Source organism: Bactrocera neohumeralis, chromosome 5 (assembly GCF_024586455.1).
Source record: "Bactrocera neohumeralis isolate Rockhampton chromosome 5, APGP_CSIRO_Bneo_wtdbg2-racon-allhic-juicebox.fasta_v2, whole genome shotgun sequence".
In the NCBI taxonomy this organism is placed as follows: Eukaryota; Metazoa; Arthropoda; class Insecta; order Diptera; family Tephritidae; genus Bactrocera; species Bactrocera neohumeralis.
Genome location: NC_065922.1, coordinates 26,386,111 through 26,400,788, shown reverse-complemented (window position 1 = coordinate 26,400,788; position 14,678 = coordinate 26,386,111). Strand labels below are relative to the sequence as shown.

General features: G+C 34.3%; 1 protein-coding gene across 2 annotated transcripts in view; it reads left to right on the top strand.

Annotated features, from left to right (window-relative positions):
• The window catches only part of LOC126760004 (protein gone early), an 84,634-nt gene extending 71,156 nt beyond the window's left edge, over positions 1 to 13,478 (top strand). For both annotated transcript variants that reach the window (XM_050475319.1, XM_050475318.1), the window contains exons 5-16: positions 5,317 to 5,437; positions 6,654 to 6,747; positions 8,113 to 8,161; positions 8,253 to 8,404; positions 8,490 to 8,617; positions 10,260 to 10,363; positions 10,449 to 10,558; positions 10,699 to 10,884; positions 10,956 to 11,140; positions 11,208 to 11,330; positions 12,213 to 12,725; positions 12,785 to 13,478. In XM_050475319.1, the coding sequence (XP_050331276.1) occupies positions 5,317 to 5,437; positions 6,654 to 6,747; positions 8,113 to 8,161; positions 8,253 to 8,404; positions 8,490 to 8,617; positions 10,260 to 10,363; positions 10,449 to 10,558; positions 10,699 to 10,884; positions 10,956 to 11,140; positions 11,208 to 11,330; positions 12,213 to 12,725; positions 12,785 to 12,872 (1,853 nt within the window). In that variant the 3' untranslated portion in view covers positions 12,873 to 13,478. The remainder of the gene's footprint in view (positions 1 to 5,316; positions 5,438 to 6,653; positions 6,748 to 8,112; positions 8,162 to 8,252; positions 8,405 to 8,489; positions 8,618 to 10,259; positions 10,364 to 10,448; positions 10,559 to 10,698; positions 10,885 to 10,955; positions 11,141 to 11,207; positions 11,331 to 12,212; positions 12,726 to 12,784) is intronic.
• The last annotated feature ends 1,200 nt before the right edge of the window (positions 13,479 to 14,678 follow it).

The following is a 14,678-nucleotide window of genomic DNA, read 5'->3' as shown; positions in this document are numbered from 1 at the left end:
TACGGTAGTTTTGCTTGTTTACGTATCTGTTTAGATCAAAATGGGCCTCATCCGAAATAAACAGGCAATTTATCAAATTATTGTTTTCTTCGGTCATTTCAATAATTTTTTGGCAAAATTTCATAGGCAAATCTAGAGGGTTTAACCGTTTGTTATTTTAACTTTGTACGAAAACATGTTCAAGTCATTATGAATTATTAAACGTGTGAAGATATAGTAGGCCATTTGGCTGGCACTTTGTTCAAATTATAAATGCCATAAAATTATCTGCAAAACTAAAAGACAGAATCCTTTCTAACATCACGATGTTCTTGTTGGTGGACCCAATACATTGAACTTAGATCAAATTGTGATGCCGGATGCTATTTTAAATGACGTGTTTGTCGTCGTCATATTGAGTTTATTTAAGTTATGAATTCACCGGCGAGGGTTCAATTTCCGTATTCATCCCTACCGTAAGCGGAGGGGTAAGAGTTTACACAACTCCGTTATACCGATGAGATTCGGTAATTGTGTTGTACGTTCCACTATTGGACGGCTCACGAAGATTGCTAGACCTTAGGGTTAAAATCGTGTTAAAAGACCCAGCTCAAAGGTATCTTTTCGTCTGTGGATGGAATCACAATGAAGTCATACAATAGCATGCTTTGGAAAAAATGAAGGTCTTTCTTTTCGTGAGATGGCTCCAAGTGAAGTGAAATTCATCATCGTTTAGTCATTCGTTAGTCTGCCCTATACCTGCACTGCCTCCAGCTGGTACCGTGATGATAGTTTCACAGTCAGAATTTTTTTTTTTCAGTCGGTGAATGTAGTCACATTTTCTGATGTTTTCTCCAGCATTAAATTACACAAATGATAAATAGAGAGTCGTTACGTCTCCTTCCCTTTCTTTTGGTGGTTTTCTCTTTATGAGTTTATATTTCTATGGAAAAGCAAGGTTTTATGTTTACAGTTTCAACACAATTTTTTAAGCCTTACAGTTTTTCAAGACTATTTATGGCTTATTAGACCTCTTTTTTTATAATTCGTTTCATGTAACGCTTATAGTAGAAATGGAAGGAGAAGTACTAATACTTTCTATTCGCAATTAATTAAAAATACTATTTTTAATAACATTTTTATTGTACAGCGTTCTAACTAAAATATTAAAAACTATAAAAATGGTAATACTTTTATTAAATATATGAGACTAATTTCGTCTAAGGTTCAAAATGTAAATTAAAATAACGCTTCAGTTAACGGTAACAAATCTTCGTTGAGCCTCAAGCAAATTTAAATTTTCATATATATCTGCGGAGTTTTTAACATACGAATTCACGTTTTACTTGTGATTTGGTGGCAAATAATTTTGAATTGCACCGTTGCTTGAGTCACTGGAACCCACGGTAATGGATGGCCCACCATGCACTATATGCGAGTCCTCAACATGATCATCTCCACTGCCAACTGAGCCGCCCAAACTGCCAATGGCGGACGATATTGGAACAGACCCTTCATTGGAAAGGTGGCTGGAACCGCCCAAAGCGTCATATTGAGCTAAAGTGAAAAGGAAAGAGTTTTAAACCATGTAAATCCCTCAAAGAGGTTGTCAAGTCGTCACCCACCTTGAATGGTGTGTTGCGCATGCACCGCCTCTTCCGGTGTTTTGTACTTAATAAAGAACACTTCTGGCTTGCTGACGACTGGCGCTGGTGTAGCGACCTCAGCACTCACATCCAAAGCGTTCGCCTTCTTAGCCAAAACATAAATAGCCGTCTTATCCTCAACTGGCGCAACATTGGCTATGATTTTAGCCTTATTCACACTAGATGAGGGCGTGTTAATGAACACGACGTTATAGTTCTTGCGTGGCTGTCCAATATTTATATAACGCACAATTTGTTGCTCATCACGATCCTCCGGTGCGGAGTGTAGCCAGAAGTGTTTGGTTACAATCGGCGCACGGCCAACGAAGTTCGACGATTGGTGAGAATAGTGTATATTGCCAGAGTTATAGCCCGCTTGATAGTCATTACCACCCGTTGAGCCGCCAAAATCGCCTGCTCCACCAAAACTGCCAGCCAAGGCGCCATAGCCGCCAGAGGAGTAAGAAGAACCGCCGCTATTCCCATTGTAACCAAAGCTGCCGGAACCTGAACCGGAACCGCCAGAACCCCCTATCCCCACATTTTGAGAGAAGGTCGGTACTGGGCTGAAATAATTGCTGCTGGGTGCGTGTGGTGTCTGCAACAAACCACCACCGGAGCTGCTATAACCGGGCTGATACTCATAACCGAGGCTGACATCGGGACGTGCAAGTGTTAGATGAGTGCAGGTAGTAATGCAGACGAGTAGCTAAATCGAAGGAAGAGGCAAATTTGATGAAAAGTCACAAAAGGTGTCCTAATAAGTTTCTCGCTGGATAACACTATTTCACTTCATTTAGAGATATTTGTTGGATGTTATTATCCTTTTATAATTTGTCTTCACTCACCAAAATTGAATTCATTTTTCTTTAAATATTTTTTACTTGATCACACAAAATAGTCTATTCACCGGACTCGAACAAATGCGATCTGAAACTGATGTCCTCTTCGCAATCGTTCAACAATTTTATATCAAAAAGTTATTAATTTAAGAAATCATATAAATTGTATGCATCAGGAATTCTCAGTTGACAAATTTTCTCGCTTTAATTAAACTTAATTAAAGTGTAGTTTCGAAATTGTGAACGAGGTGCAATGAATCGCCATGGATAAAGTATAAAAATCCGGCTTGGAATTAACATGCTCTCAGAAGGCGCTAATTGCTAGAGAAAATCCGGCAGACAGCCTGTGTTTTGGTCATGCGATCATCGGTGAAGGCAGTGTTGCCAAGTTCATTTGTTTCTACTCCAGTTTTTATTTTCATAATAATTATTTTGGTTTTTGTTTTGTCTTTATTGACACTAAGGTGTTAAATGGAGAGGCTCACTACTTTTAATCCAGCAGAAATCGATTGGGTTACGTATTTTTATATATGAGTAGTTTAATGCTTTCAGCATTGCATTGGTGTCTATACAAATTGGGTAATATTATATAATAGCATATGAATACAATATGCCATTTTTAGTGTATTGACCCTTCGATAGGCCTGGAAATTGTTACCATTAATGCATTTTGTTATAAAGCGTCTACCAACAAGGACGACGGGAGGTTAAAAAGAAATAAAATACTCATACTTGGTCAAAATAGCTTCTGTTTTCTTTTTTTTTGTTTTTTGTTTTGCAGATAATTTTATGTCATTTATAATTTGAAGAAAATGCCGGCCAAATGGCCACCACGGCTCCGTTTGCATATCTCCACCCGCTTTCACCGATTTGATTGGCGTAAACCTTTGTTTTAACATACCCACAGAGAAAATACTCTAGATACGTTAAATCATGATCCTGGCTGTCATTTCACGAAATTAACGAGCCGCCAAATTTTATTCGCAGTGTGTCCATGTTTTGACGTGAATCAAGTTCGAAATAGAGATCCTTCGTCTAACGCTCAGGGTATATTAAGTTTGCCACGAAGTTTGTAACACCCAGAAGAAAGCGTCGGACACCCTATAAAGCATATAATAGGTTGTCAAAAAAGTCTTGCTGTATTTTCGCTAGTTGGCGCTGAAAGCGCGTAGTTCTAGTTTTATTCGTCGCATCGGGTCATGCTATACCTTTTTGGAAAGCTCATTTCACGCGCTAACACGTTTTGATTGATTGTCGTTTCAAAATAAAGAGAAAATATGGCATATTTTACAGTACTACTACGATAAAGGCAAAAATGCATCTCAAGCCGCCAATAAAATTTATGCAGTTTATGGACCTGATATAGTTTCCATTTCCACCGCACAACGATAGTTTCAACGTTTTCGTTCTGGTGTGGAGGTGGTCGAAGATGCGCCACGCGCCGGAAGGTCTGTCGTCGAAAATTGCGATAAAATCGCTGAATTGGTCGAAAGAGACCGGCGTAGTAGCAGCCGTAGCATCGGTCAAGAGCTGGGCATGAGTCATCAAAAATTAATTTCTATTTCAATAAAAAAAAAATCAATAAAAATACTTTTTTGACAACCCATTATATAAATGTTGAGCTGAGTCGATTTAGCCATGTCCATTTGCCTGTCTGTCCGTCTGTCTGTATATATACGAACTAGTCCCTCAGTTTTTAAGATATCGTTTTGAAATTTTGCAAACGTCATTTTCTCTTCAAGAAGCTGCTCATTTGTTGGAACTGCCGATATCGGACCACTATAGCTTATAGCTGCCATACAAACTGAACGATCGGAATCAAGTTCTTGTATGGAAAACTTTCACATTTGACGACATATCTTCACGAAATTCGATATGAGTTATTTTTTATAGAAATAATGTAATATCAGAAGTAATTGTTCAGATCGGCTTACTATAGCATTTAGCTGCCATACAAACCGAATGATCGGAATCAAGGGCTTTTATGGAAAACTTGACGTGGTATCTTCACGACATTTGACATGGATTACTGTTTAAGGTAATAATATAATCTCCGAAAAAATTGTTCAGATCGAATTACTATAGCATATAGCTTCCATATAAACTGAATACATAGTTACTAAAAGAAATGCACCTGTGAAGGGTGTATTAGATTCGGTGCAACCGAAGTAAACGTTTTTTCTTGTTTTTATATAGAAAATGATCTCGGTGTATTCAGATAAGCTAAATTCTAAAATTTTCCGTATTTTCATCTTCCGCGACAATAAACTGATTAAAAATATACATACTTATATATTATTGTGAACTAATATTTCCATCCATATGTCTGTTTTTGTTACCTTTAACTGAATAAGTATAAGCATTGACACATAACTTGGAACTGTATTCTTCTTAAAACGTTCTTAATCTACAACATCTTATTTGGGATTCATATCCAAGTTTGGCGCCATACACAAACAGTGTTGAACTTCTCTCGAAAATATAAAGGTTGTACGAATCTATATATATTATCGATAATGAGGCTTTGGTACCTCTTCCAGTAATATTTTGTAAACGGTGGTCGCCAAGTAAATTTTAATTCAAGGATCCAGTGTCCAAATATTGAGATTTTGTATGAGTGTGAATATTCAAATATTTCAAAAATATTCTCGGCTCGAAAGAAACTTAAAAACAAATAAGTTTCCGAAAGCCGATTACCATCTACAGTTTGTTTTTTAGAACGAATATGCTGTTTATCAATTCTGCGAATATCTTATCCTCTTAAAATTCTTATGCTCTTTAAACTGAATAATCAAATTTAATATGATTCCATAAAATATTGTATTTAAGTAATATTTATATCATTGCAGAGGGTTGGCAAGCATTTAGGGATTCCATACGTCTACAAAATTGGGAATACAAAAAGGCTTTAGTACATCTTCAGGCTATATATGGCATATTTCCATATTATAAAATCAGTGTTGAAAATCGGTAAGTACTTAGTTCACTTATTATATCATATGCATATGGCTCCATTAATATTTTTTAAAATATTCGCATTATATCGGGTTTTTCAAGGAGAGCTCTACACAAGTTTTTTTTTTTAAATAAAACAAAAACGGTTTGGGATATGTATGGAACTCGATTCTTTTGCGTGTCCACGCTTGCAGAAGTCCAGAAGCTGAACCCAATCGGCCGATACTGCTACAATTTCACGTTTGATATTCGTACTAAGTTCATCAATCGTCGCTGGCTTGTTGGCAATTGTCTGGGCCATTTCGTCGGTGTGATATTCGCATTGTAGCTTGTTGCGCCGTCCTGTTGGACCCACATGTTGTCCAAGTCCATATCATCCAATTCGGCCCAAAAATATTCGGTTATCATTGAGCGGTAGTGATTCTCTTTCACAGTAACGTGCCGCTCTTAATCCTCACGGAAGAAGTACGGCTCAATGACGCCGCCGGCCCATAAACCGCACCAAATCGTAATTTTTTCGGGATGCAATGGTAACTCACGGAGTACGTGTAGATTGATGACTGACCAATAACGCATATTTTGCTTATTGACCAAGCTATGCAGCCAGAAATGAGCCTCATCGCTGAAGATGATTTTTCGATGAAAATTCGGATCATTTTCAAGTTGTTGTTGTGGTGATCAAGCGCCTTTAGTTCTTTCGTCATTTTGATCTTGTAAGGATGTAGGCCAAGATGTTTTCGCAAAATTTCCCATAACGACGTCACAGAGATGCCCAACGCTTGAGAACGACGTGTAAGATACTGATTTGAGTCTTCCTTAGTTGATGCGCTAGTGGCAGCAATATTCTCGACACTACGGGCTCTTTGTCTCACTCGCACGGGAACATTTCGTACTGTAACTGGGGATTCAAATTTTTCCACTAGACGCTCAATTGTAGATCTGACAGAACGATTATGACGACCATAAATTAGAATAGCGGTTTTAAAGTTGAGACCACTGACTCCGAATTTCGATAGTTTACTTTAATAATTTCGACTCGCTGTTAGATCGTATATCTTTCCATGATGATATGGCAAACCTTACTAAAGAGAAATGTCAAAGAGCGAGAAAAATATGGCGTCGTTTGCTGTCCCTATCGGTCTGCTTCTGTAGCGTCCCTATTGAAAAACCCGTTATACGAGTATCCGTATATGTTTTTATTATTACTTATTAACGTATGTAATCATTTCAGCTTTAATAAACCGCATGAGTACATCATAACTTTGGATGAGGGCGAGATCGGTTTGCCTGATCGTTATTTCTATAGCATTGATTCAAATGATCCGGTAAGTAAAGTTTTGAATAACAGCAGAAATTGAACTATAGTTCAGAGAACCCTTCTGATAACTATTTATTTATGAAACAAGAAATTTCTGAAGGTGACTATTAATATAAAACTAGTTTACTTAGCATTAATTAGACTATAAGTAAGAATAAAATAAAATTTTTAATAGTCTAAGTTTAGCCGCAATAAATTCTAGGTTAAATAATTCTTAACCTCTTGTTGGCGATGTAAGAGAATGTGTGTTTTCGATATCAGCAATAACCTTAGTATCGATATCAGAAAATACCTTAGTGATTTTCTCCCTAAGACCAGATACACGTTATGCTTATCTCATGGGTATTCTCCATATGTAATTCCGAAATAGTTCCGATTACGATAGTTTGATCAGTTTAGAACGATGGTTCACGCAAACCTAATCTCGCGCAGAGGTGATTTCAAATGTAATTGGAGAGATTTTTTGAATCGAGGTTATAAATATTTGGATGAAACACTGTATAAATAAGTACACACTTAGTTCGATCAATTACAAAAACAAAATCTGTCACGCCAAGAAGTTCCAAACGTATCCTGGTAAGAAAAAGCTTTTTATAATTTTTCAGCGATTTTTTTAATCTGTAAGAAAGTCTTTTTCGCACTGTAGAAGTTTTTTTTTTTTGAAGTTTGACAAATTGGCGCCGGTTTATTTGAACAAAAGGTATCGATTGCCCTTTTTTCGAGAGTTTTTCGTAGAAAAAAATAGGAAGATCTCAAAAAAAATAAATAAATACGTAAAAAGTTTCCATAGTGGGATAGCGAATGACGTTAAAAATGTTTTCTCCAAATTGGTACTAGATATCTTTAAAACTCTTCCTTTGAGAGTGGAAACCGTTTTGGAAAACACCATTCTGAGAAAAACGCGTTGCGTCGCTATGTTCCCCACTCTGCTTCTTTTCTACAAAAACTCTGTAGCGAACGTAATAATTTGAATTTCGATTTCAAATTTTGAGAGAATGTTTATTATAGTGTATACTATCCGATAATGCAACAAAAAAAATCGATTTCTCGAAAATTTCACACTGAGGCGATCCCTTAAGACTTGTGGGAAGATGGATCACTTTTTATTGAAAAAGTGGCAAGGTAAAGTTGTCAATAGCTTTATCTTTTGTGAGTGTCGCAATACCAAAGTTTTTACAAAGCTTTTTCAATAGTTGCACGACCTTACACTTGTACCTAGATTCCTCCGTTTGTAGTATAAACTCTTGACTCAATTTGAAAGAGTAAAAAAGCTTGCATAAATTAAGGTTTTGTTTTTCATTTTTCTTTCATAATTATTAAGTTGATAAATTATCAATATAACTTTATTTTGTTTTTATTTCTCCTCTTGCAGATCGTACGCGGTTATAAATTGCTGCTGCGTGACTTTGCCATAAATATTGGTAAATATTTTAAAAACGAAATTTACACATTATATTCCATTTATTATCAGCTTACTAATTCATTATTATTATATTTTTGGATTTTGAAAAGGTATTGTTTCACGCGAAGCTGATCTCTTTGCCGATGAAATTTTCCACTATGAGAAACGCATCGTCACACACATCGACTCAGTGAAACAATCCGATGAGAGCAAAGTGAATGAAATAAAGACTTTAGCTGAGATGAAAACAATTGCGCCGTCGGTATGTATGCCGAATATGTTTTATTTTTATTAATAAGTGTAAAATATTATTTTTATTTTTTATTTTTGTTTTTACCACATTTCAGTTGCCAATAATGGAATCGCTACAAGCGATTTTCAGACACACCAAAATCAGCGATGAAACGGAAATTCTTGTGCGTGACGTGAATGTCTTTCGTGAACTCTCCACGGTGGTCTCCACGTCCGATAAAAAGTATGTAAATTTGTAAGCTTAGCCCTTCTTTTTTTCTTTCCGTAAGAATTGAGCTAAATTATTTTTTTCCATTCCAAAAACAATTTGAAATCCGTTTCAAAAAAAAAAAAATTATATTAAGTGGGTTTTGAAAACTCAACCATTATATTCAACGATTATAAAGTATATGTTCACCTGTTTGTCCGTCTGTCTGCATATACGCGAACTAGTCCCTCAGTTTTAAGATATCGATCCGAAATTTCGTACACGTCCTTTTTTTCCCAAGCAGTTGCTAATTTGTCGAAACCTCCGATATCGGACCCGTAAAGCATCTACCTGCCGTACGAACTGAAGGATTAAATGCTTGCATTCAAAACTTCTTCATTTGACGAGATATCTTCACGAAATTTGGCATTGGTTATTGTCCAAGGCAATAATCACCATAGCATATAGCTGTCATATAAATTTAACGATCGGAATCAAGTTCTTTTGTAATTGTGAAGGGTATTATAGCTTTTGTGCCTCCAAATTAACGTGTTTTATTGTTTATTCATTAAATTTAGTTTGCAAAAAAATTAAACTAAATGTTTATAGTCTTGCAATATGTTGCTACAGGGTATAATAGTTTTGTTCACCTAACGGTTGTACGTATCACCTAAAACTAATCGACACAGATTCAGAGTTACATGTATGTAAATGGTCAGGACGACGAGACGAGTTGAAATCCGGGTGATTTTCCGTCCGTCCGTGCTAGCTATAACTTGAGTAAAAATTGAAATATCTTGATGAAACAATACGCCGTTAACCGAAAACGTATAAAGTACCATAACTATGCACTAATGGTATGTCTGTATGTCAAAAATGAGTTGAATTGGACCAATACTCCCTTAGCTCCCAAACACCCAATATAAAGATTTTTGAACTTCCGAGTGACTTTATACCACATATAGGACATATAGCAATATGTAATAAAATTGAGAGAGCGTGTTTTTCATATAACGGTGCGTCCTTGTGCTTAGAATGAATAAAAACGGGTGAAAACTCGCCCTAGACCTCATACAACTATCTATACTTATGTACCCGAAGGTAATTCCCTGGCTTTAATCCTTGCAAGTTGCAAGAGTGTAAAATGTTCGGTTATAACCGCACTTAGCTCTTTCTTACTTATTGAAATAATAATTTCCTGCCTCCAAAACTGTTTTTCAAGGATACATAAAAAAATATTGCTTTCCATTTTTTTTGTTACTGAACCGAAGCTTAACACATATCATTTGCGATTTTAGATATGCATAATCCGTTTATTTATTACATTGTCGTTAAAGCCTCAAAAATATGACCCACAATGAAAAAATACAAAACCGAACAGCCTTCGCCATCTAAAACTTAGACTCGCGAAACGCACTCGCTAAATGGCATATATATTTATAAAACTAACGCAGGGGTTTTCCACACATTAAATAATCTTTAATATATAAAAAGTTGCTGCTACCTTGAATTTCGCTTTATTTTTCATATTTCTTACACTTCGCAGCTTCGCTTTTGTTTCTGCTAACGTCACAAATTTCATATTTCTTTGCTAAACATATGCGTTAAGACCATTGTATTACTCATTTTAGGGTGAAGGAGGAAAAAAATCATTTAATTTTATTATTCAATATTTTAGACCCATTAACAATTTTATAATCTGGTCGTTGGCGCGTCATCTGTTGCCGCATTTGTCTCGTGAATATCGCAATTTGATGGAGAACTTCGATCATGCCATTTACGGTTAGTTAGCACATTTGCGATTTGTTATTTTTTGTTATTGTAATTCGATTTTATTTATTTATATCCATGTTTTAATATTCACAAGGTCATACCTCCACATATCCGCGTTGGATGGTTTGCTCGCAAATTGTACGCGATTGGCTGCCATTCGCCGTAGACGCGCTGCAGCAGCAACAAAATACTGAGCGATCAAAGGTTTGCACTAAAATATTGCAAAATAGTTTTTGTTTAAGAATTAAAAAAAATTATATGTTAAGAATTTATTTTTATTGAAAATATTTTTTCGCTTTAAAAAATATTATTCATAACTTTTTGTTCTGTATTTCGCCGCTTAGTCCAAACGCTATGCCACGCAAGACTACGCACATGACAACGGCAAAGGCGCGCAGGAACCCAGCAAAGCGCAAGGCAATGATGCGTTCTTGCGACTCATGTATTACAGTCTGCAGAATCAGCTGAAGGACTCGGTGAATCAGGCTAATTGGATTGATAAGCGTGTCAAGAGCTATATTATAGATAAAGTATGTGTATATTGCATATATTTCTATATATAGTAACGTTATTTAACATACTCTTTTCCGTAATATTCCAGTTGACTACAATGCGCCTGCAGATTGGCATACCCGAGGAGGCGCTCAGCGAAAAGTCATACATCAAGGACTACTACAATGATCTTCTATTGAATAATCTGTATTTCGTTGAGCATTTGGAATCGATTTGGAGTTTTCGTAAAGCGCGCATGGAAGCAAAATTGAATTCCATGGGCATTGTGGACACGTAAGTGGCGATGAATATCACAAATCTTAATTTTGGCAATGACATTTTTTTGTACTTTCTTACACAGCATTGTCTCCGAAATGTACACCCATCACGTACCACAGCCAATCAGGTACTCGAATATTTTGAATATGTTGATCATATCAAGAGGTGTTGCCGCATCCAAGTACTACGATTACAGATATCCAATGTAAGTATTATGAACATCTTCTTTATTGGCGGAGACACCGCTTACTTAATATTTTTAAGTAATACCTTTCTTTGCTCTTAATTAAACTAAAAGGAAAAAACAAATTTTTCTGGGTATTGGACCATACCAAAATTTTTCGAAAGATACATTTTTTAGAGTAAACAAGTAATTTCTCCGTTTTTCGTATTGTTTTCCAAAATCGATATATTTTTTACGAAGTTCGAAATTAACTTATTGAAATCATCAATATTAATTAAATTTTAGTCTTCATTTATAAAGGAAATATAAATCCGTAGCATTAATTCAGGATTTGAAAACTAATTTTAATAGGTTGTCAAAAAAGTCTTGCGATATTTTCAATAGTTGGCGCTGGAAGCGCGTAGTTCTTTTTTGGAAAGCTCATTTCACGCGCTAACACGTGTTTGATTGATTGTCTTTTCTTTTAAGTCGGTCGTGAGTTATAGCGTCGCAAACATGGAGCAAAATAAAGAGAAAATACGGCATATTTTACAGTACTACTACGATAAAGGCAAAAATGCATCTCAAGCCGCCAATAAAATTTATGCAGTTTATGGACCCGATACAGTTTCCATTTCCACCACACAACGATGGTTCTTAAGCCCATGTCTCATCGGCAGTTATAATGATCTCCATGAATAAGGGAATTTCCGGTTGCTTTTTTGTCACAATGTGAAGTGGCCAGTTCAAATATTTTTAAATTTAAGTTAAAAATCCTTCACTGCAAGTATATTGACTCGTCCTCCTATATGTATGTATGTACATACATACATATACATACATAAATAGAGGGATCGTATTTCGGTTCCAAATCGCCAATTTTATATCTCATTCATAATTTTTTTGTATTTTGCCTTCTTATAGTCCAGTTAACTTCGCACGCCTTGGCGCCGACATTTTGGAAGTTCTCATCGACTCCATCTACACGTTTGTGGAACAGTACAAAGCCGAGCACACGATATTGACAAATGAGAGCCTCGCAGCACAATTCGATTTGCCAAATGTGGATGTCAAGTGTATATTGGGTGAGGCTGCTGCGCACAGTCATGCCAGCGAATTGGACGAGCTTTCCACGCATGCGCTGCGCAGTTTCCATTACACATTGAGTGCGGCGAAAATAGCCGCACGCGCACAAACCACTTTCATAGAAGCCATCGACACGGGCAGTCCCATCGCTGGCGCCAGCATTGATCAGGCCATGACCTATGATAATCTACGTTTGACGCATCGGCATCGCATGCCCGGCTTGCGTTCGTTTAACGAAAACGAGCTCTTCACGCTCGCTTACATGCAGAAACACTGCAGCACGCTGATTGCCGACAGGTATTATGCGCCGATCAAACCGCATGTGGAGCAGCAATTAGCTGAGGAATATCTGTGAGTTCTTTTGGCTTTGAATTGTTGTACATTTTTCACTTATATTTGCTTCGTTACAGTTTCACAGCGACCTGGCAGCATATACAATTCCTGCCGCGTTCCATTAGCTGTTCGACGCCCGAAACGCCCTGCTCCAACATACTCTAAATAGGTGTAGGAACACACAAGCTTATGAATTTAGTCGTGTTTTGTTTTGTTTTATTTGCGAGACAGATTTCTATTTTTATTGCTAAGACTAGAGAATGCCAGCGCTATGCATACACACGTGTGTGTGTAGTGGTTATAGCAAATATATATGCATAAGAAGTTACATACATTCACATTCTATTGTAGTTTACCGCTATTTATATTTTATACTAATATTATTGTACTTGTAGTGTATTTATTAAGTAGGCCTACACTGTGTAGAATTCTCTATACTATTTCTGCAGATTTTTTGTAAGTTTATACAAATTACTTTTAGTTAGTTCAGTTAGGTTTTAAGTGAAAATGACTCGCTGCGCATCTCTTCATAACAAAAAACTATTTTTATAATTAATGTAATTATGTAATTCATGCTTATTTCATTTTAAACGCAAAAATTAAAAATTGGAAAGAATTATGAAAGCGGTAGAAAGACACGCATGAATTTACTACACAAAATGTAATATAACATAAATCAACTGCTTATTGCAGAAATCATGTATTTTTTTATAAAAAAAAAACAATATTTAGATATGTATGTGTCAAAATAAAGAATATTGAAGTAAAACATGCCAACATGTTTTTATATACTTATTTTTTATTTTTTTTTTCTTCAAATTTGTAATTTTTTTAATTCTTTGTTTTACTCTTTTTCAAAATTTTAATTTTTTTTCCAAAATTTTAAATTTTTTTAAATTCTATTTTTTTAAATTTTTCAAAATTTTAAATTTTAATTTTTTTTCAAAATTTTAATATTTTATCAATATTTTAATTTTTTCAAAATTTGAAATTTTCTAAGTTTTAATATTTTCAAAAATTTTACTTTTTTCCAAAATTTTATTTTTTTTTTTCAAAATTTTAATATTTTCAAAATTCATTTCTTTTACTTTTTTGTAAGTTCTATTTTCTTTCAAAATTTTAAATTTTTTAAATTTTATTTTTTTTCAAAATTTTAATTTATTTTTCAAAATTTTATATTTTTCAAATTTAATATACTTTCCAAATTTTATATTTTTTCAAAATTCTAATCTTTTCAAATTTTCTTTTCAAAATTTTAAATTTTTTTCAAAAATTTCACTTTTCAAAATTTTGATTTTTTGAAAATTCTAATTTTTTTTTTCAAAATTTGAAATTTTCTAATATTTTCAAAGTTTTAATTTTTTCAAAATCCTATTCTTTTTTTTCAAAATTTTAATTATTTTTAATTCTATTCTTTTTTTTATTTTTTTTCAAAATTTAAAATTTTTAAGTTTTAATTTTTTCAAATTTTAATTTTTTTTTTCAATATTCTATTTTTAATTCAAAATTATTAAATTTAAAGTTTATTTTTGTCAAAATTTTAATTATTTTTTAATTTTTTTAATTTATTTCATATTTTTAATTTAAATTTTTAAGTTTTTTATTATTAATTTTTGAAATTCCTTTCAAATCCCTTAATTTGCCACTTAAATCATCAAAATCGGTTCAGATTTACCCGAAATACAAAAAATCACAATTATATAAAAATTTTCAATTTTGAACTTTTTCTAAATTAAAATTTTTTACTTTAAAAGTTTTATTTCATAATTTTAATTTATTTTGTAATTTTAATACTCCATATTTTTAATTTATTTCAATTATTTTAATTCATTGTATTTAATATATTTCATAATTTTAAATTTTCTATTTTTATTAATTTTTCGCAATCTCCTCTCAAACCCCTTTCGTTTGCCACCAAAATCATCAAAATCGGTTAAGATTTGCGCAAAATACGCAAAACAAGCAAAATTC